This window comes from Podarcis liolepis (assembly GCF_965112155.1).
Source record: "Podarcis liolepis genome assembly, chromosome: 9".
In the NCBI taxonomy this organism is placed as follows: Eukaryota; Metazoa; Chordata; class Lepidosauria; order Squamata; family Lacertidae; genus Podarcis; species Podarcis liolepis.
The window spans coordinates 68,468,016-68,490,922 of NC_139564.1; the positions used below are offsets into that span (position 1 = coordinate 68,468,016).

The 22,907-nt window shown below is 40.7% G+C and overlaps 1 protein-coding gene across 7 annotated transcripts in view; it reads left to right on the forward strand.

The window, feature by feature from the left end:
* The window catches only part of SLIT2 (slit guidance ligand 2), a 243,100-nt gene that overhangs the window by 201,585 nt on the left and 18,608 nt on the right, over positions 1 to 22,907 (forward strand). For all 7 annotated transcript variants that reach the window (XM_083460424.1, XM_083460427.1, XM_083460423.1 and 4 more), the window contains 9 exons: positions 1,013 to 1,145; positions 3,072 to 3,140; positions 4,314 to 4,385; positions 4,569 to 4,640; positions 6,918 to 6,989; positions 8,623 to 8,786; positions 11,748 to 11,872; positions 12,490 to 12,587; positions 14,536 to 14,675. In XM_083460424.1, coding sequence (XP_083316550.1) covers positions 1,013 to 1,145; positions 3,072 to 3,140; positions 4,314 to 4,385; positions 4,569 to 4,640; positions 6,918 to 6,989; positions 8,623 to 8,786; positions 11,748 to 11,872; positions 12,490 to 12,587; positions 14,536 to 14,675 — 945 coding nt within the window. The remainder of the gene's footprint in view (positions 1 to 1,012; positions 1,146 to 3,071; positions 3,141 to 4,313; positions 4,386 to 4,568; positions 4,641 to 6,917; positions 6,990 to 8,622; positions 8,787 to 11,747; positions 11,873 to 12,489; positions 12,588 to 14,535; positions 14,676 to 22,907) is intronic.

Sequence of the window (22,907 nt, forward strand, 5' to 3'; positions counted from 1 at the left end):
AACTTTTTTATTTTGACTATGGCAGACCAACACGGCTACCTATCTGCTAACCCAGAAATAGTACCTCGGTTTAAGAACTTTGCTTCAGGATGAGAACAGAAATCGTGCTCCAGCGGTGCAGCGGTAGTGGGAGGCCCCATTAGCTAAAGTGGTGCTTCAGGTCAAGAACAGGTTCAGGTGAAGAACGGACTTCCGGAACGAATTAAGTACTTAACCCGAGGTACCACTGTATTTGGATCCTGCTTTTGGTCAGTTAAGCCTGTGCCATTCAAGTTGAGACATCTCATAGAGTTGGAAGGGACAACAAGGATTGTCTGGTCCAACCCCATGCAATGCGGGGATCTTTTGCCCAGCGTGGGACTCAGACTCTGAGATTAAGAGCCCAATGCACAACCAGTTGAGCTATTTCTTCAGTAGCTATGGCACCAAGTGCCTTTTCCCTAAAAATGCAGATACCCATATAAAGGTAAAGGGACCCCTGACCATTAGGTCCAGTCACAAATGACTCTGGGGTTGTGGCGCTCATTTCGATTTATTGGCCAAGGGAGCCGGCGTACAGCTTCCGGGTCATGTGGCCGGCATGACTAAGCCGCTTCTGGTGAACCAGAGCAGCACACGGAAACGCCGTTTACCTTCCCGCTGGAGCGGTACCTATTTATCTACTTGCACTTTGACATGCTTTCGAACTGCTAGGTTGGCAGGAGCTAGGACCAAACAACGGGAGCTCACCCCGTCGCGGGGATTCGAACCGCCGACCTTCTGATTGGCAAGTCCTAGGCTCTGTGGTTTAGACCACAGCGCCACCCGCATCCCGTCAGGTGCCCATGTAGTGGAAGTTAAAATACATCATGTCCCTGGTAATTGAAGATAATATTATATTTTATATATACAGAGCTACCTGAAAGCAGAAACTTCCTATATATCTAGAACAGATTAAAATGATTGTGCTGCCATTCTTAGGTGCTGTCAGCTGAGCATGGCTTATCTTTATATGTTTCTCTTTATGAACTAGGAAATGATGACAACAGCTGCTCTCCACTCTCCCGCTGCCCTGCAGAATGTACTTGCCTAGATACTGTGGTTCGTTGTAGCAACAAAGGTCTAAAGACTTTGCCAAAAGGCATCCCCAAAGATGTAACTGAACTGTAAGTAGTACAAAAATTAAAATTAAATGTCAGCAGCAATGTTTCTTTCGAGAGTGATGGGGATGCTTTTGGCAGATAACTTAACATTATTGGACTTCCCATTGGTCAAGATCCTAGTCTGCCTTTGCTAAATAGTTTTCACAGGACCTCAGGTATGGTATTTCAATGATTTGCCTTTTCAACGCTCATTTCAGAAGCTCTCCAAACATTGGAAATCTATTTCTCCTGGAGTTATTTTCTGGATATTGATTGGAACCAATAATGGTAAAAACTTGATCTACTAACTTTTTAAACCTTTTTTTGAGAATAACTCTGCATTTCCATGCATACCAACAAAGTACACTGTTTTGTGGGTTACCTTTATAGTGCCTTCAGATTTTTCTCAACTATAAAATGTATCCTTTGGTCTTAAAGTGTTACAACATCAATTGTTTAAAAATAGTATATTAGTGGTGCACTTCAGTGCTTTGTATCACTTGTGAAAGCAAAAGTTGGAGGTCCATTGGAGGTCCAATGAGGTGTTCAGCGTCTTCAGAACAGGGTTATATTGCTCTGAAAGATCAGGCTTGTGGTCTCTGAGAGCTCTTAATGGCCTTGTCTTCATGATGCCTTTGTAACATGGAGCAACTTTTATCACATGAGATTCACTTATCGGCTACTGCCCCTTTTTCTGGCCAGAGTTCCCATTCCTGCATTCTGCAGGACATATTCTGTTACCTTGGACAGTTCTGAGCATTTTCAGAACCGTGATCGTGGATGCTTAAGAACATTCTGATAAGACCCACACCCAGCCTCCAAAAACATCTGTCATTTTACAGAGAGGATGGAGCTTTGCACGACAAACATTTCTGAGTGTGTTGTGGGAGGAACCTAGGCATGCCTGGAGAATTTCAAAAAGCAGATGAACCAAAGGTCTATATGGGTGGCTTCAGCTGAATTCCTACTGTCAATCACATCTGGCACAACCCCTAGCAAAGCTCTGCTGGATTCCATGAGTTCACACGGAACATCTGGACATCAGGACCACTTGCAATGGTCCTAGCAACCTGCTAGATGCGATATATTTTTAAAGAACAACTGTCCACTATGACATCGGGGTTTGACTATTCCTCCTCAGAGGATAAGGCCATGAATTAGAGTTCGAAGAGTTAGAGAGACTTGCCCTCACTCTGCACTGCCCGGGAAGCGGTGGCACAGGTGGAACCCATTTTGCCATCATCCCTCTGGCCTGAGGTCGCACTGTCGCGCACTCAGACTCTGTGCGCCCCAGCCCGGATGCTCCAATGAAACCACAATCTCTTGCATGCAATAGGAGCAAAATGTTGTCCAGACAGGCAAGGCCCCTTTTATTAAAAAGGTGGGAGGTGGGAGCTGCAACAATATTTAGAGTTTGCCTGTTACAGAAACAACAGCTTGCTCCAGCTCTGTATGGATTCGGCAGTGCTGAACGCTCGCCTTGCTGGAACCTTGTACCTGCTCTTCCTGGCTTGGATTGGCACTTCCTTGCATCACTTGATTCCGCCTTGGACCAGATCCCTCTTTCTGCTGGAATCATTACCTGGAGCAGAACGCTGCCTGAGTGTTACTAGCTACTTTTGATAGCAGTTGTAACATCGCCCTTCATTTCTCTACCACACTATTGCTAATCCAAAACTCCACTTTTTACAAAGAAGTACTGATATACAATGAAACAACCTTTTCCGACAAGCCAGATGTGTTTGCATCAAATAGAAAATACTGGTTCACCGTAGTCAAATTATTTCTGTTAGTGTGCAGGTGTGCATCTGGCTATTAAACTGATGGTTGATCTCATCTAATTCCCAGTTGTCATGTTATTATTTAAAAAGTGTGTGGGTATTAGAGTCATGGAATGAACTATTCGTGATTTCAATTAAATAATATTGCGTTCTATCTTCCCATTTGTAGCTATTTGGATGGAAACCAGTTTACCCTTGTCCCCAAAGAACTTTCAAACTACAAGCACTTAACTCTTATGTGAGTAATCCTCTCTCTATGCTAATGTTATTTAAAATCTGCTCTTCCATTAAATGAAGTAGTTCCAGACCCCTTAGCAATTAAAATTCTATTGCACATTTTAGAAATAGTTTATATTTAGTCCACTAATCACAGCACAATTCATTAGAAAGTATGCAGACTGAATATACTCGTACCTTGGAAGTCGAACAGAATCTGTTCCAGAGGTCCGTTCGACTTCCAAAACGTTCGGAAACCAAAGCACGGCTTCTGATTGGCTGCAGGAAGCCACAGAAACCCCGTCAGATGTTCGGGTTTCCAAACTGGAACACTCACTTCTGGGTTTGCGGTGTTCGGTAACCAAGGTACGACTGTACCTTGCTATCCACTCCAAAAGATGCGCCATGGAGTATGCTGGATGTAGTTGTTTATTATATGGATAGCACACAGTATTAAAGAGTGTAAAGGCATTACACAAGTATATTCGGTTGCAGAGAGAAATTGGATTAGTTTGCTTGGAACAGGGTTATACAGCAGTAGATGGCATTATAGTGAAAGAACAGGAGGAAATAGTGGCAGCACTTAACATCTTTAGTGAAGCATTTCTGAGCTGCTTGCTGGATTTTTTAGAAGATAAATTCAGCTTTAAGGGTGATTTCAAAGTTAATCTTCAGGAGACTATCAATTTAGAAGCAACTTTACTAAAGTGCATCATGTATAAATACAATCAAAATGTGTTTGCATTTTTCAAAAGTATGTTTTCTAGTAGCACATATTTTATGAAACAAAAGTGGTTAATACTTTAAATATAAAGCATACCAGTTAAGAAATGTTGCATCCTCACCTGTCTGCTCCAAAAGCGTGCATTTATTATCACTCAGGAAATCACTTGTTCAGATACGCCATGTAGTTCCAAGTTTTATTTCACAAAGGGAAGTATTAGCACTACGTTCATATCTGAAGGGTCTAGTTCTGGATATTATTTGGGTTTCTTCTTTTTGTAATATTGGTATTCTCATTTTGTTGTCTTTAGTCCTACTTAAGTTAAAATGCTTGCTGGGTTCATTGCATGTGGCAGTATAAACTGACATTTTAAATAAGAATTAATAATACTACATTTACTAATAGGATTTGGTGTTTGAACATCTGTGTTATGACTTAAAGAATTTCTGGATTTTTATTGTTATTTTTTAGAGATTTAAGTAACAACAGAATCAGCACCCTTTCTAACCAGAGCTTCAGCAACATGACTCAGCTGCTTACTTTGTAAGTGTATTTGTGTAGCAAAAAAAAATGTTTAAGGACAATATAATATTCATTAATAACCCTGATGGTTGATCTGGATTTTGGCTGTGTGTTTATGATGAAGAAATCAATATGCAAACTGGAGTTTACAGCTCTGTGTTTATGGTATCTAGTTTGAAAATTAATTACTTGGTATACTTTCAGAATTCTGAGCTACAATCGTCTCAGGTGTATCCCGGCACGAACATTTGATGGCTTGAAATCGCTTAGGCTGCTGTAAGTAGTAATGTTCTATTACTCATTTTCTTGTATGTACCACTTGGAGGATGAGACCTGAATCAAGCTCCTTCCCCATGGCTCTGGTAGTATGAATGGCCAAATATGGCAATAGATATTCCCCTATCAGTGCTGTTTGAGCTAGGGGATGTGGGTTTGACCCAGCACCACTCATGTCCACCAATGATTGCATTATCTCATACATTACCAGAGAAGTGTGGGATTCTGTCACCAAAACTGCTCAGTTGGGTCTTAATGGTTTATAATTAGGATAATTCCCTAAGAAGTCCCTCACCCTGGTACCTTGATGGAATCAACCTAAAGCAACTTCTGATGTAGTAATTGAACTACAGTTATTCCATAAATAAATAATTTGCAGTGCCCCATGTAGCCATATTATAAGGTATGAACTCGAGTGCACAGTAAAATAATCATATGAGGTAGACTGCTAGGATTGTTGGACACGGGTGGCGCTGTGGTCTAAACCACTGAGCCTCTTGGGCTTGCCGATCAGGAGGTCGGCGGTTCAAATCCCTGTGAAAGTTTGAAAGCACCCCAAAAAGTGCAAGTAGATAAATAGGTACCACTCTGGTGGGATGGTAAACAGTGTTTCTGTGCGCTGCTCTGGTTTCGCCAGAAGCGGCATAGTTATGCTGGCCACATGACCCGGGAAAACTGTTTGTGGTCAAACGCCGGCTCCCTCGGCCTGTAAAGCGAGATGAGCACCGCAACCCCAGAGTCGTTCGCAACTGGACTTAACTGTCAGGGGTCCTTTACCTTTTTTTTAAACCTGTACACAGCAAGTTTTGCTTTGACATCTCCAGGGCAGCAAGAAGACATGATATGGGGACTATTGCATCCTAATGCCGCAGTGGTCCCTTCTCTCTCCACTCTTGGTTGTAGCAAGCAGGAGAAGAGGATGGATTTCTGTGGCATTAGATTGAGAGGTATTGGTTCCCATATCATGTTGTCCTGAACTTGGCTTCATGCAAATAAGAGTGTAAGTATCCTCTTAAGCTGGAACATTTTAGTGGTAGAATTTCGACACTATTGTGTTATGCAAAGTCGTTGTCCGTTATATCACAGAATAGATATCCCTAAAGGTTAAAAACAACACATATTCAGAGAAGTCAAGCTTCTTCTGTCCGACAGGAGTCTTGTTGCGTCCTGTTGACCAAGCCTAGTTAGGGAAGGAGATACGGCTGACTTCAGTCCCATACTTCTTGGGATAGCAAGTGGCCATATTACCCTGCCAGAATACTATCCTTCCTCTTGATATTGATGCAAGGGATGGTTTGACCTGAGGTGGGACAGAGTTTGAGTGGACCATTACAGATTGCCCCATGCTATATCTAGTAAATTACTCAAAAGAATGAAAAATTGACATGTATGTGTTTCGAACAAAATTTGTTTTACTGTGATAAATCCCTAACAGTATGTAATTAGGAACATAAGTTTCCATGTGTTTGATGTTGGTTTGACTGGAAAGCTTTTGAACATTTTGGAATTATTTGCATGGCCAAATGCATGGCCACCACATCTTCTCCCTTGGCAAAAGGTGTGACGTGAAACTAATTTCCCAGTCTCTTCCATTTCCTTTGGTGCTGCTTTTAGGGGTGAAGAAATACTCAAAGGGGTGATGTCGTGTCACACATTTTGCCATGCATTATGAGAGATGGGGATTGACGAGGTGCAGGGCTGCTTATTATGGTAGTGATGTGGCAGCTGTAACATGTTCACATCCCTGAGAGTAAAGGCTGTGTTCTGCTCAGATTCCAAATATTTTTTATTGATTTACTGCATTTTTCCGTGTATAAGACGCCCCCATGCATAAGACGCCCCCTACTTTTGGGGACCCCAAATTTAGAAAATGGGCATATGCACTATCCGTGTATAAGACGCCCCCAGATTTTTAACCTTATTTTAAAGTAAAAAAACACCCTAGTCTTATACATGGAAAAGTATGGTATTTTCCAAAATATACATGCTGCTTTTCCAGGCAAATCTTATCCAAAGTGGCTTACAAGCAATATAAAGTGTGTGTGTGTGTGTGTGTGTGTGTGTGTGTGTGTGTGAGAGAGAGAGAGAGAGAGAGAGAGAGAGAGAGAGAGAGAGAGCACAGTCTTGGTTGACTGTGAATTTTGGGGTGGATTTCAAGCTTACAAGGAACTGATACTGATAATATATGCAGATGTCTGGAAATATATTGCATTGATGCCATTTATTAAGTTCTTCGCCATCTATTTCCAAGCACATAATTGTTTCTCATTTGCATAGGTCTCTACACGGCAATGACATTTCTGTTGTACCTGAAGGTGCTTTTAATGATCTTTCAGCGTTATCCCATCTGTAAGTATCCTGTCCATAAGTTAATATTTACATTCATGTGCTGATTGGGCAGTTCACTGTTAGAGAGACTAACAGACTCATCCTAAACATTTGTATAGACTAGTTCAGGGAAGCACAGGTTGTCATGTACCTGGAATATAAACAGATAACACTTTTAGCAATGCACTTATGCAGCGGTTTGATGTCCTTATTGTAAGAATGTATTTGCTGGTGTGATTGACTGGAAGGATACATAAGCAATGGAAGATGGGTTGTAGGTAAGCACATGTCTACCTTCTGTTCTTTTACCGCTTTAATGAACTTCAATATTCTTCCAGCTATGTATATATAGTTCATAAACAAATATTTATATTACTTTCCTAGCCAGGGAATTCATGTTTGGGGATGCACAAAAAAACGTGTAAAAATTGGCAGTGAAATGAATAAGCTTCTCAACGTTTCCTCAGCCTGCCACAACAGCTTAGTGAATGTCATGTTGCATGTGTCAAGCCTTGTATATTATGCTGACAAGGGGAAACTATTGCTAAATTCTTGATTGCTTCCTTTGCCTTCTTGCAAAATATGGTTTGTTTATTCGCTGATTACAGCTTAAAGCCTGCACTGTTGCAAGCATTGATCCGGGCCTCTTCTTTCACTTGTTAACAAATTGTTACTGGGCTAAGAGTATAAATGTTTGGGTTGAAAACCTTCCCACCCCCATGAGTAGGAGTCTTGATTATTTTCAGTTAGCGGCTCTCTGTGATGACACTAGGTCACATCCACACTATACGTTTAAAGCACCTTTATACCATTTTAACCATCATGGCTTCCCCCCAAGAATCCTGGAAACTGTGGTTTGTTAAGGGTGCTGAAAGTTAAAATAAGTGGAAAGCATTTGTTTGCAATACAGAGGAAACTTGCAAACACAAGAGGCACTACGGAGCCCCTCTCAGTTGCCGATTATATCTTGCAGATGCCCCCTTCCTTCACATTAGGATTGTGAGAAAAACTTGGAGCCCCATGTTTGCCTTTTAATGTTTAGTTCCACCTTTACAATTAACCCTTTGGTGATGAATTGTTTATAATGGGTTTATAATTTTATAATAGGGGCGCGGGTGGTGCTGTGGGTTAAACCACAGAGCCTAGGACTTGCCGATCAGAAGGTCGGCGGTTCGAATCCCCGCAACGGGGTGAGCTGCCATTGCTCGGTCCCTGCTCCTGCCAACCTAGCAGTTCGAAAGCACGTCAAAGTGCAAGTAGATAAATAGGTACCGCTCCAGTGGGAAGGTAAACAGCGTTTCCGTGCGCTGCTCTGGTTCGCCAGAAGCGGCTTAGTCATGCTGGCCACATGACCCAGAAGCTGTACGCCGGCTCCCTCGGCCAATTAAGCGAGATGAGCGCCGCAACCCCAGAGTCGGCCACGACTGGACCTGATGGTCAGGGGTCCCTTTACCTTTTTAATTTTATAATGCATTTCTTCCCAATGTTTCCCTTCAGAGCCATTTTGAAGCTGAAGCTTCATGCTCTCTTGACTGTAACCTTTTAGTAAGTTAATGCAGCAACATATGGAGTGTTTTCCACTACGTTTTCATGATAAGAAAAGCTCTGTGAGAGAGATAATGTAAAATGGTGTTTTTCTGTTTCGGTTCTACAGTGCAATTGGAGCAAATCCACTTCACTGTGACTGTAATATGCAGTGGCTGTCTGATTGGGTAAAGTCGGAATACAAAGAGCCAGGCATAGCCCGATGTGCTGGACCTGGGGAGATGGCGGACAAGCTGCTTCTCACCACTCCATCTAAAAAATTCACCTGCCAAGGTATGTTCCCCCCTCCCCAAAATGCTTATATTTCAGCATCCTAGAATAGAAAAATAATTGCCTTCAATATAATATGCTCTCAGTTTCATATAACCATAAGAGAGACATTTCCTGCTCTTATCCAATGTGTTAAAAATACTCCCATGTCATGGAACACATTTGAAAAATTATTGCTGTCATTCTCCCTGAATGACTTAGGACCATTTCATGTATAATGGGGATGCAAATCTGGGTTTGCGAATCTGTACACTCAACAAAAAGTTGTAATCAATCACAGTTATTTGTTGAGTGTACCTGGATTACACATGTAGCTACAAACGTTTGTTTATATCATTATAGAATACAATAAGAATGTAATGTGTCCAGTAGTACTTTCAAGATGTCTGGAGAGTCACCATTCTGAAGGTTGTCTCAGTCGTATTGGTTACGTTTTTGCTTGTTTGTTTGTTTAAAAACCTTTAGAAGCCAGTGTCTAATAGAATCACTGTCTTTAGGAAAATGAAACTTTTAATAGTCTGATCTAGTGCAACATGTTTCTTGCTATGACTACAGATGCTAGAACTCACTGGGGTATGGGGGCAACTACCTCTTCTTTGGGCTTGTGTACAAGCCCAGTACAGTGGTACCTCGGGTTACATATTCTTCAGGTTACAGACTCCGCTAACCCAGAAATAGTACCTCGGGTTAAGAACTTTGCTTCAGGATGAGAACAGAAATCGTGCAGCGGCAGCAGGAGGCCCCATTAGCTAAAGTGGTGCTTCAGGTTAAGAACAGTTTCAGGTGAAGAATGGACCTCCAGAATGAATTAAGTACTTAACCCAAGGTACCACTGTATTAACAATGAGAAAACTTGTGCTCAAAGATAGCAATGTACAGCAATGTAGAATTAAAAACAAAATAACCAATGTAAAGAACATTTGCTAAATTCCCTTCTGAATTATGCAGTTCTACTTCATTAGAAATACTGTTAGCAAAGAGCTTATTTCCGTAGATAATGTCCCCTAGAGCATTCGCCCCATTCCCATATACATTATTCCTCTGGGGGTGTCGCATCTAATAGATTTTCCATGTTTTACTTCTGGCATTTCACAAATCCACACCCTGCTTCTAGAGATACCAGGGCCTTGTGGTTTTCTGATACCAGGTAAGAGTGTAAAGTGCCCTGGACTGAATTTCTGTTTAAGCCAGGACCTTCGGACCTTCCCTACGTGTTTCTCAAGCAAACATTTTCCCCAAAGACGTGCATGTTGTCCGTTTCTTCCCACTTTGCTTGGATGACATTTGTGAGTGATTCCTTTTTACGTGCTATGGCATAATGACATTCTGGCATCCTAAACAACCTTTTGGTCTTTTAAATCATGATGATGATTTATTTATCATAGAATCATAGAATTGTAAAGTTGGAAGGGACCCAGGGTCATCTAGTCCAACCCCCTGAAATGCAGGAATCTTAGCTAAAGCATCCTTGACAGATGGCCTTCCAACCTCTGCTTAATTTATGTGCCATCCATCTGACTAGGTTGTCCCCAACCACTCTGGGCAGCTTCCATTAAATTATAAAACCACAGTAAAATATCAAACATTTAAAACTTCGCTATACAGGGCTGCCTTAAGATGTCTTCTAAAAGTCAGATAGTTGTTTCTTTCCTTGACATTTTTTTTTTGGGGGGGGGGGATGTTGCAGATGTTAATATTGCACAGTTTGAAGTGACTGGAAGCAAAAAGAACTGATTCCTTTTGGAAGAAATCATTGTCCAGGCCCATAATAATACTATTCAAAGTTTTACTGGCCGAACACTTCAAAAACAGAATATAGGCATTAAAGATACAATCAAATTATACATACAGTGTATTGTGCTGCCCAGCACAGGCTCAGAATCTTAGAAAATATGAAATAATTCAAACAGACCTAGAAGCAGAGCTCTGTTTCTCCTCCATTGGCCTTAGGCTGTTTCTCTCCCTTCAGGAGAGCTGCATTTTCATCCTCACTCCATGGAGTTTGAGAGACAAGGACTAAAGGCAACTCTCTATCAAAGTGAAGATTTGCAATTCAATACCTTCATCACATGGTCAAAGGTTCACTCTCAGCACAGAGTAAAAAACAAATCAACAGTTATTCATTAACCCATTAAGGAGTTTAGAGTCCTTTAGAAAACAACTGAAGAAAACCCCCAATGTTAAACCTTTTCACCAATATATAGTTAGGCATTCTCATTTCAGTGTCAGTTAAGCCATTATACTTCCGCAAGTTTTATATACCGTGTTAGAATTGTAATTGTTACCATCTTGTTGTATCCTCCAGTATCCTCTGTGAGCGTCAGTATTGATATTGACAAGCCTTCCCATTCCTTGACTTCTGTTTTCTGATCTTCTGATTTCTTGGTATCTTCCTCTACTGCACCTACCCTTAAATATGGCTGTGGCCTTGATATTGTCTTCCTTCTGTTGAGTCCTCCATCTTCTGATGTTTCTTCTTCTTCATTTGTGGAAATATGGACTAGAGCCTGGATCAAAAAACCTACCAGGTTCAAAAACTGAATTCCTGTAGTGGAAGGGTGGATGCTTGTGGCAAATGAAGTCACAAGATCTCCTTCCTTTGAGTGGGAAGACCCACATAAATTGGGCTTCTGGAGGTAATATAACCAAAAAGACTAGTGGCCACTGATAGCCTTGTCCTCCACAAGTCCAGTCTCAATGAACCATTTTGTGCATTATGCAGCTTTTTCTTGGTAAGGTTGCTCAGCTAGCAGCTGAGAGTAGCCTGGGCATCACATAAAAGCTACATATCCACAGTCAGCATATTGCATAAAAGTGTTGAATGATTGGCTAGTACAGATCTAGCTACAGATCTAGCTATAGATCTAGCTGTTAGTACAGATCTAACCCACCCTAGCTGAAAAAAGTATTTGATAACAACAATGACAGGCTTATATCTGACTGTGAATTTGTGTTCCCTTGAAGGTCCTGTGGATGTCAGTATTCTGGCCAAATGTAGTCCCTGCTTATCAAACCCATGCAAAAATGATGGAACTTGTAATAACGACCCTGTCGATTTCTACAGATGCTCCTGTCCCTATGGCTTCAAGGTATGGAGAACATATGAAGGTCGTTTTTTATTTTATTATATTGGGAACCCATCTTTCAGGCTAAGCCATGCCATTGGTCCATGTAGCCTAGTACTTTGGGATCACAGGTTGAACTTCAATCCTATAGGCCAAGCACATGCTCTGCCATTGGGTTTGGAGAGTGGGAGAAGCAAGATTAACAGCAGGGTGGAGAATTGTATCAGGTAAAGGACCCCTGGACAGTTAAGTCCAGTCAAATGCGACTATGGAGTTGCGGTGCTCATCTCGCTTTCAGACCAAGGGAGCCGGCGTTTGTCCACAGACAGCTTTCCAGGTCATGTGGCCAGCATGACTAAACTGCTGCTGACTTATGGAGGACCATGATGAGTCCCAGAGCACATAGAAACACTGTTTACCTACCCACTGCAGTAGTACCTCTTTATTTACTTGCACTGGTGTGCTTTGGAACTGCTAGGTTGGCAGAAACTGGGACAGAGCAACAGGAGTTCACCTCATTGCGTGGATTCGAACAGCCAATATTCTGATTGGCAAGCTGTATATAACTGTGTTATTTTAAAAGAATAAACCAATTTGCCTTCCCTCTGTGCAATCTCACAACTTTGCTGTTTTATTCCTAGGGCCAGGACTGTGATGTTCCAATTCATGCCTGCATTAGCAACCCTTGTAAACAAGGAGGGACTTGTCACTTAAAAGAAGGTGAAAAGGATGGATTTTGGTAGGTTTTTATCTGGAAACACAGAAGAGAAGCCTGTTGCTTTTGAAAGACTAGTCAGACCAGCAGAACCCAAGCACTCCCACACAAAAGTCTATGTGTGCTATTAGTAATCTTTGATCCCACAAAGTAATGAGAGAAGCGAGGACTATTAATAAGCACAAAAGCACAAACCCACAATGGTGGTTCTTCTAAGGCTTCAGGAAACAAAGTAACATCAATGAGCTTAATGTTCTCTGTTAAGTTTTTCTTTTAAATACGTTGTTATTAGTCAAGGCATAACAGGGCAAGACAACATGGTGTTGACTCTATTATGCTAATTAATTGCTAGCTAGATCCCTGCTGGAAAGACTCTCAATTCAGCTGTTGTTCTGTGCATTATAACAACAGACAGCCTGTAAATGATCAGATGTAAATCCCAGTGAAACAGAAAATTAATGATTCATTGCCAAATCAGCACGCCAGTGGATAAACATGCTGTGAGCATTTTTAATCTAGAGTTATTTAATCACACACTACAATTACCCGAGATGTATTCCATGAATTATGAAATAGAGTTCTTTAATAAATGGATCCAATAATTTCAAATAAGAATGCTGATCCATTCTTCTATCTAGTTAAAAACCTTCTTGATTCCTGCTTTTCATTAAGAAATTATCTTTAATTTTACATCTAAATTTTGGCCAAAGGTTAGAGTGCTTTCTGTTTGAAATTAATCTGATGCATTTTAATACCATGGTAAATTAACATTTAATCACAGCTTCAAAGGACTAAAATGAGCAAGAAGCACTTCAGAACACGTTAGTTTGGTGGGGCTTACGCAGGGAAAGTTAGTAAATGTATCCAGAGTATTAGCTTACCATATTGTTCACCATGAATGCATTTTGTCACCAGCACCCAATACAAACCAGGAGTAAATAAATTTAAATACAATTTATTCCCCAAAGAAGCTAAATTCCTTAAGTAGTGAGGTTTCAGCTCCCCTCTCTCTGTGCGTTTATATATATTCATTCCATAACATGCTACCATGTTTTAAATACATACGCACATGAATAAAGTACCAGTTCAGAACCAATTCTAGTATTGCTTCTGCAATAAATGAAACAAAACTTCCATTTAACTTAGTGTTCCCTAGTTACCTTCACTTCACCTTGCCGACAAAGACATCACCTTGCCGACAAAGGTCCATATAGTTAAAGCTATGGTTTTCCCAGTAGTGATTTATAGAAGTGAGAGCTGGACCATAAAGAAGGCTGATCGCGGGAGAATTGATGCTTTTGAATCCTGGTGCTGGAGGAGACTCTTGAGAGTCCCATGGACTGTAAGAAGATCAAACCTATCCATTCTGAAGGAAATCAGCCCTGAGTGCTCACTGGAAGGACAGATCCTGAAGCTGAGGCTCCAGTACTTTGGCCACCTCATGAGAAGAGAAGACTCCCTGGAAAAGACCATGATGTTGGGAGAGATGGGGAGCACAAGGAGAAGTTGACTACAGAGGGCGAGATGGTTGGACAGTGTTCTCGAAGCTACTAACATGAGTTTGACCAAACTGCAGGAAGCAGTGGAAGACAGGAGGGACTGGCATGATCTGGTCCATGGGGTCATGAAGAGTCGGACACGACTTAACAACTAAACAACAGCAAAGTTACCTTCCAATTTTCAGAAATTCCCCAGTTTTCACTATATACTTTGTGCTATGTTTTATGTTTGACAAATTTCTGGCATGGGTTCGTCAGCACCAAAACAGGTCAGTGGTATAAAAAGCAGCATAAATGATGCTGAGAGACATCAAAGGGCAATAAGAAGTACAGTTTAGATTCTCACGGCTTGAATACAGAATCTTTTTATTTATGTAAGATCGTATCTGTCCTAGGAGATTAGGTCAAAGGTCCATTAGCTCAGCATTGTCTTCTCACATAAACACTTGTCTGAAAAGGTTTCTCATTTACAGGTGTGCCTGTGCAGATGGATTTGAAGGTGAAAACTGTGAAGTGAACGTTGATGATTGTGAAGATAATGATTGCGAAAATAACTCAACCTGTGTTGATGGAATTAACAACTACACTTGCCTGTGTCCTCCCGAGTACACAGGTAGGAAAAGGGGAAATGATACTCTTAACAGCATTTAGCATGCTAATGCGTTTGAATCACTTTTATTCTAGTTTGCTTGACTTTGCAATACCTTTTAGGAGTCTGTTCATTTAGCCTTTTGTTTAGCTGCTCTTGGCATTCTTACAAGCATCGCTTGATAACGGAAAATGTAGAGCCTGGAAAAGCGAAAAACTGAAATAAGGAACATTCCATTTTTCATTATTCCCTGATTGAACACACTGCAATTGATACTGCACTAAAATTGCTAAATAATTATGTCCCAGAAATTATTGGAATCCAGAAGAACCATTTTTCTGTATTCTGTCTGTTGCATAACTGCACCTCCATAGTTTTCCGTTCACCCATGCAATTCTCTTTCACCAAACTGCAAACTCTTTATGAAACTTGCACAAGTTATAGTTTGAAGGTGGGAAGAGGGTGCTATTTTGAAAGTGGAAATGAAAGTCATATATGCGGATCTGGTGTATGGAGGAGATAGATGATAGATAATATTTATTTGCCTTTCTAAGAATACACACACACACATCCGGGCTATATCTTCCTGATTTAACCCAGCAAACTATTGGTCCAACCTAACTAAACCATATTATATTAATTTATCAAGGCTGTAGAAGTCCAATTTGAAACAGGAATCATTTAGAAATGAATTCTCAGGTCTTGAACTAATTTTGCCCCTTGTGTGTGGGTACACATATACCCCCCTTCACATGTATATATTAAAAATAATAATAATTATGTACTAGATTGTGTGCTTGTGTATCGGGGGGGGGGGGGGCTATGAAAAGAGGCAAATGTCATTTTTCATTTCAATATGCACCGTACTTGACAATGATTGAAATAGCAAAGCATGGATAACTAGGTCAGTACTGAAACAAAGTCTCATTTTCTCAATAAGCATGAATGCCGGAGATCAGTTTTCTCATGCGTAGTAAGAACGTTCTGGTATTTTATGTGAGTGGCAGATTAACCACATCTGCACAGGTCACGATAGCTAGAAAAGGCTCCAAGTCTATGGAGTCTTTATAGAAGGAAGATTTGAGAAAGCGTTGGTAATGTTTTAATTGCCCTGTCCTTCAGTAGTTCCAGGATGGATCCTGATTTCATGGCTGGGCTCGGACACTCCTAAGTGTGTCGACCTGAACATGCTTAGGTGCTTCTCCAATTTCCTTGCTTTCAATGCAACAAGGTTTGGGCAGCTCTCATGGGATGGTGACATTTGGGATAGGACCTGCACACTCACTCACTTGTAACCCTACTACAGTCGCCACAAACATGTTGCTTGAATGCCAAAATAGGATTATATAGTACCGTGAAGCAGAAGTAGCTAGCCACAGCTCTGAAAGGCATGGATTATTGTTGTTATTATTATTATTTATGCTACTGATAAGAAGGAAGAGATGATAAAATCAGCACTGATCCACAGAGGTCTCTTGACTAGAAATTCACCTGAATCGCCAGCTCACATAAAAATGGGTTATACAAACTGATATTTGGGCTTGTTTTTGTTGACGTACTTGCAGTGGCTGAGAGCAAAAATGTTCAAACCAAAGGTCAGTTTTCAATTACAGCGTTTCACAGATTTCAGAGACATGGATAATCTGGTTAGTTTTATATTGAAATGAAGCACTGAGGTTTTGCTCGTCATGGTGATTTAAAAGTGGATTTTGTGTTTGTTTTGGTGACTTCTCTTTTCTTGAGTTTCTCTCTGTATGTACAGTATATGGAAAATCAGTGGGGCACAAGGAATGGAAAGATATATATTTTTTAATCAGTAATTAGTTAAAATGGAAGGATTTGTAACTCAGCAATATATGAAGTTATTAAACTGCTTGCTTAGCAGAAGTGCATATTCTGAGATCTAGTTTGGGTAGAAGATTGTTAGGTCTAGGGCCTTATCTCTGGTCATTATGGGCGTAGCCAGGATTTGGGAGGGGGGCAGAACCGAAGTGGTTGGTCAGTTAGTTAAGTATTTCTATTTTTTTAACTTGATCAGGGGAGCAAGCTGCCTCCCATTGCCCCCCTCCCCCGCAGCTATGCCCATGCTGGTCATTCTTCTTTTCTGCTAGAATTTTCCTTTCAGTAGTGTCTGCAAGGCAGGCAGAATCCTAGGAATTAATTCCTGGTCTTCATCCACACATACACTCTCAACTCAGCGCAGCAAAGCAAACTGATGTTTCACCTAGTTAGGCTGCTGGTTATTGACTTAGATACCTTTTTTTTTCTTTAATGTTGGCATTTGTTTCATTTCAGAGATAGGGGTCAGATTTTCAATTGGACATTTATTTTAAATATTTTTATACCTTATTTGAAATAAAAATTACCAAAATGGTATACAAAGGCTAAAACATCAAATAAAGGCAAAAAACAGACATATAAACATAAAAGCAACTGTATTTATATATCACCTGAAAGGGAAAAACAGAAAAGTTTTAACAAAGAGGGAATCATTAAAATCTGACATGGATTTCTGGGGCCGCAGCAGAAAAGGCCTTGTTTCTTGTGGAAGATAATCCAGCCTTCACATGTGATGCAGTCTTTAACAGGGTCTCATTATGACTTCTTAGTGGGAAGGGAACTCATATGGGAGAAGGTGTCCTCTGGGATAATAAAATAAATTCTGAGCCCAGAAATGTATTAGTTGCCAGTGTAGCTGTTTTGAAATAGGTACAGGTGACAACCATTTTGCGTGGGGGTTCTGTTCCCAGACCCCACATGCATCGACGAAGCACCCCGCTACTCTGTTCCGCCCGTATCCTTCCCTCTTCTGGGTCCAAACGGATCCACACATTGGCGATTGCACATCCTTTGGATGTGCCTAAAATGTTCACTGCTGACAAAAATGGTTTGAGCTAATCAGTAACTGAACTGTCGCATTTTTCAGCAGCTGAAGTTTCTGAATTATCTTAAAGGGCAGCCCACTGTAACCCAGTATGGAGGCAAGCAAAACAGAAATAAAAGTGGCCAGGTCTCTTGTCTTCTAGGAAGTGCAGGTGCTATGTGAGCCAGTGTCAGTCTGGGCATATACCATATTTTTCGCTCCATAAGATCCACTTTTTTCCTCCTAAAAAGTAAGGGGAAATGTCTGTGCATCTTATGGAGCAAATGTGTGGTCCCTGCAGCCGAATTGCCCTGGGGCAAAAAGCAGATCGTGCTTTTTTTTTTTTTAGAAAGAGGGAAGGGGGTGTTGAAACAAAGCCGCTGAGCAGCTGATCAGCAAGCGATCAGGAGGGAGATAAGGGACTCTAGAGATAAAGGAGGCTGCCTGGGAGGGGGGAGGTAAAAGCAGATGGATCCTTGGGATTTTTGCACTGGGTCATCATCAGATCACATAGCGTGTCCATGGCTACAGCCTGCACCAAAAAAATCACGCATCCACTGTTGCGTGGGGCTGCAATGGCGCAAAACTGTGGTTACAAAGCAGGGATCCACATGGATTCTCCGGATTTTTGCATTGGGCTACCCCAAACTCACCGTCAAATCGCATATCATGTCTGTGGCCACAGCATGAACCACAAAAATCATACACCCACTGTTTCGTTCAGAATATTTGTTTTCTTGTTTTCCTACTCTAAAAACTAGGTGCGTCTTATTGTCAGGTGCGTCTCATGGAGCGAAAAATACGGTAACTGCAAACCTGGACCTCCAGGAGCAGTGCTGGTTCCATTTTGTTAGAGTGTGATCCCATATAGAAAAAGTGTTCCCCAACCAAGATGGTCAAGGGTCTGGAAACCAAGCCTTGTGAGGAGCAGTTGAAGGAGCTGGGTATGTTTAGCCTGGAAAAGAGGAGACTGAGATAGTCGTCTTCAAATAAATATCTAAAGGGTTGTCACATGGAAGATAGAGCAAACTTGTTTTCTCCTGCTCTGGAGAGTAGGACCCAAACCCATGGCTTAAAGTTACAAGAAAGGAGATTCTGTTTAGAACCATGGGTTTTTGTTTTTTTACATTTCCTGTGTTTTGAAAGCTGCACTTTCTCTTCTCTTAATAGATTCAGGATTACCTACTTCTCTTTTAAACCTGTGTAACAGAGACTCTTAGCATTCTGCACAACAAGCCATAGCTGGAAATAAAGTGCATATAGGCTGTGACTTTAGGGACTTAGCAAGTGAGGCTGGAAGCACCTGAAGCTAAAGTGTTGCTGAATCTGAGCATGTGTGAATCTAGTCAGTGTGGTGTAGTGGTTAAGAGCGGTGGACTCGTAATCTGGGGAACCGGGTTCGATTCCCCGCTTCTCCACATGCAGCTGCTGGGTGACCTTGGGCCAGTCACACTTCTCTGGAGTCTCTCAGCCCCACTCACCTCACAGAGTGTTTGTTATGGGGGAGGAAGGGAAAGGAGGATGTTAGTCGCTTTGAGACTCCTTTGGGTAGTGATAAAGCGGGATATCAAATCCAAACTCTTCTTCTCTTCTCTAGTCAGACCTTTCAATGGAGAGTCACTGGAGCTCCACATGGGATGGGATATTAGTGTAACAAATAAACATAAATTATTAGTGGATCCTTGTATCCCTATTTTAGCTGGCTAGATTTGGCAGGCTCCAGTTTTGTTTGTGGAAAACACCAGTGCCCTCTAGAGGGGAATGCACAGAGCTTTGACAAAATGTTCCAAATGAAACATCAAATAAAATGTTATGTGTGTCCTAAAGGGTTAAAAAAACACAACACCCCCCCCCAAAAAAAACCCCCCATCATCTTTAACTAGCAGATGGTGTAGGGTGGAGGAGTATAGTTCACCTTTGTTTCCAACAGCTATGTCATTGCTATGAAGAATAATACTAGAGACAATATCAACACAGCAGTGAAGCCATATATATATAGATATATATATATATAGATATAGATATAGATATAGATATAGATATAGATATAGATATAGATATAGATATAGATATAGATATAGATATATAGATATATAGATATATAGATATATATGATAAGAACAGATGAAACCTTTGGAAATGAAACATTTGAAAACCTTTGTAACATTATTTACACTTTAAACTCTTGTCTGGCTTTCTTAATGTATTCACATTTGTTCTCTGCAATCTTTTGAATGTTGGGATCATTAAGTGTGCATTCTGTAGAATAGATTATCTAGTCATTTTTCTTGCTGCTCATTATCATCTGCCATTAAGATCATATGTATCTTTGGTCAAGCAAAGCTCTTTCTATGCTGGTACTGGCACATACCTCTTTTGTGTGTTTTGTTGTGTAGCTGATAAAAATGAAAAGCTGTCTTCACTTTTGCTACATCAATTTAGCTTTTCCGCTGCTGTTAGTTGTGCATTATTTTATTTGTGCTATGCTGTTTCAGTACAATGTAAAAGTCTCTTTGTCTCTTCTGTCTTTGTTACCACAAGCTGCTAATCTGAATGAAGTGGAAAAAGGTTAGTTGCCTTTTAAGCCTATTTCATTACCTTGGTTTCGCTTTTCCCTTTTACTTCAGTTTCCTTATATGGGTTTCAGCTACTGAAACAGCCATCAAAAGATATTTAGCACACTCATCCAAAAAATGCTTTCATTAAGTTTAATCATATCTTGGTCAAAGCTCCCTCTGCAGATCTTTATATTCCAGAACAAACTCTTTAAAAGTGAAGAGTTTTGTGTTCATCCTACTGAAAAGATGTATTGGAATTTGCCACTTTGACAATGCAACTTAAATTATTAATTTTGAGTTTATTAATATTTCACCATTCATAGGAATCTAATATCAAGAGAAGTAGGGTGGGCTTTTGTGTGTGTCTAAATTTCACTTTAGTTTCCTCTACTGAAACAATTTCTAGGACTTTTCACAAGTTTGACCAAAAGGCTGTTTTCTATCCGAGAATGTGTAGTGAGTGCGTGCGTGCATGTTTCCTTTCCTAAGTAATGTTAATACCCAGCCAGGGATAATATTCCCTGACAAAGAAAATGTGATGGATAAAAGTTTTAAGAAAGCCCCTATCTCTCTCAGTCTCAGTACTACAACTTGATTGTGGAAATCAGCCTTTTAGATCATATAGGAAATAAACTTGACTTGATTTGATATGCAGAAATAATTCCTACCTTACAGGCATGTTGTAAAGATTACTGATATAACATATGGGAAATCTTTAGTTGCCTTAAAGTGCTATATAAATGCTACATATTGTATCAGATATCATTTCTTATGTTCTGTCTAATCTCTGGCTATCTTTAATAAACTAATATATGAATATTTACATACTGTCTTCCCAGGGCAAGGTAGATTTCATTAATATAGCAGTGAAAATGTAGAAAAGCCCCACATATTTAAGCACTGTGTAAGAGGTTACAGCAGTCATTTTAGGGAGATTACCACTTCTCCATGGCAATTCCCACAAGAGCAATTTGGATTACGCATCAGATTGCCATTTCCATGTTGTTTGGATTCAACTTGCTGGTTTAATATCACCCATTTGCCCACATCTTCCAGTTGCTGACTTGGGGCCAGGAAAGATTGGTGCTTTAAAAACATGTAGATCAGGGTGTTCATAATGACACCGGTCTCCAAAGTTCAAGTTGATATCTTCTGGCACATTCGTTCTCTCTCTTTTCCGCACTCTTTTCTCGCACACTCCTATCTGTGTGTGTAAGGAGTGGAGATAGATTACCGAAAATTGTCTTTCTTCCAAACCACTGCAAGCTGGCTGGGCTGCTGTGAGCAGTGTAACAAAACACAATTCCCATGAATTTGTTTTTGCTTCACTGATCTATCTGCCTATACCAAGGCAAAACCACACTCATGCTGCTGCTGCCTAAAATGTAATTTAGAGGACCACAGACAAGATTTCAGGAGCTGCTTTGAGTGCTTCAAAGACCTTCTGTGCGTGTTCTTACTTACCCCACTTTGAACAGCAGACATGTCACGCCAGAAGCTCAAGATGAAACTCCTTCATTTTCAAAATTGAATTGGTATACAGCATGGGGGTTGCTCTTGAAGAAAATATTTAACTCTCTTGTGCACAGAGAACTATTTAGAGACACCCACAGTAATAATAATAATAATAATAATAATAATAATAATAATAATAATAATAATAATTTATTATTTATACCCCGTCCATCTGGCTGAGTTTCCCCAGCCACTCTGGGTGGCTCCCAATCAAGTAATAAAAACAATACAGCATTAAATATTAAAAACCTCCCTGAACAGGGCTGCCTTCAAATTTCTTTTAAAGATAGGATAGCTACTTATTTCCTTCACATCTGAAGGGAGGGTGTTCCACAGGGTGGGTGCCACTACCGAGAAGGCCCTCTGCCTGGTTCCCTGTAACCTTACTTCTCACAATGAGGGAACCGCCAGAAGGCCCTCGGCGCTGGATCTCAGTGTCCGGGCAGAACGAGGGGGGTGGAGACGCTCCTTCAGGTATACAGGACCAAGGCCGTTTTAGTGTCCTTAACAATAGTTTTCTCCAGTGGAAATATACTCAGGAATGATTGGTTTGTTGTAACCATGTAAAGCAGGATTCCTTAAGTGTAGTCAAAGTGGCTGCATATGGTTATCAAGTGGACACCAAGGCATAAAGATTGGACTTGGAAAGGCATTTTGGAAGAAAAAATAGCAGCAAAGAGGAAGGAACAATGAAGGATGATTGCAAGAAATATAAGTAAGATGGAACAGAAACCATTGATTGGAGAGCATGCTTGCCCAGGCCCTTGAAGGCAATAGTTGGGGGCCAGAGGCAAATGTTCATTTCTTACTCATTACTAACCCTTACCTTTTCCCCCCTGCACAAGTCAATAGTTTGGCCGAAAGGGAGAAGCAGAAGCAGGGGAGGGAACTATTGATAGACCATATCTTGGTTGCACAAAGAGCAGATTAAGACCCACTGAAAGAGCCATAGCCTAATTTATGCTTCATCTTTGTATTATGGAAAATGCTTCCCCATGGCTGCTTACTATGGTCATATGTATCTTGGAAAAGTGTATGTGGAGCCAATATTCACATTTCTACCTAGCTAAGCATCATGCCCCCTTGTAGTTAGAAATTAGTCTGTTGCTGGTTGCACAACAAATGCATGTGAGAGTTGCGTGACACCAGTGTGGTATGGGAACAAGCTATGGAGAAGAAGAACTAAGCACAGGGTGAATGGTCCGTGTGAGCTCCCGTGTAGTCTGCCCAAAGAACAGAAACAAATCTTTATAAAAAGCTTGGAATTTTTCATAGGGTCCAGTTTCCATATATTAGATTTTTCAAGGATATTGGTTGGGG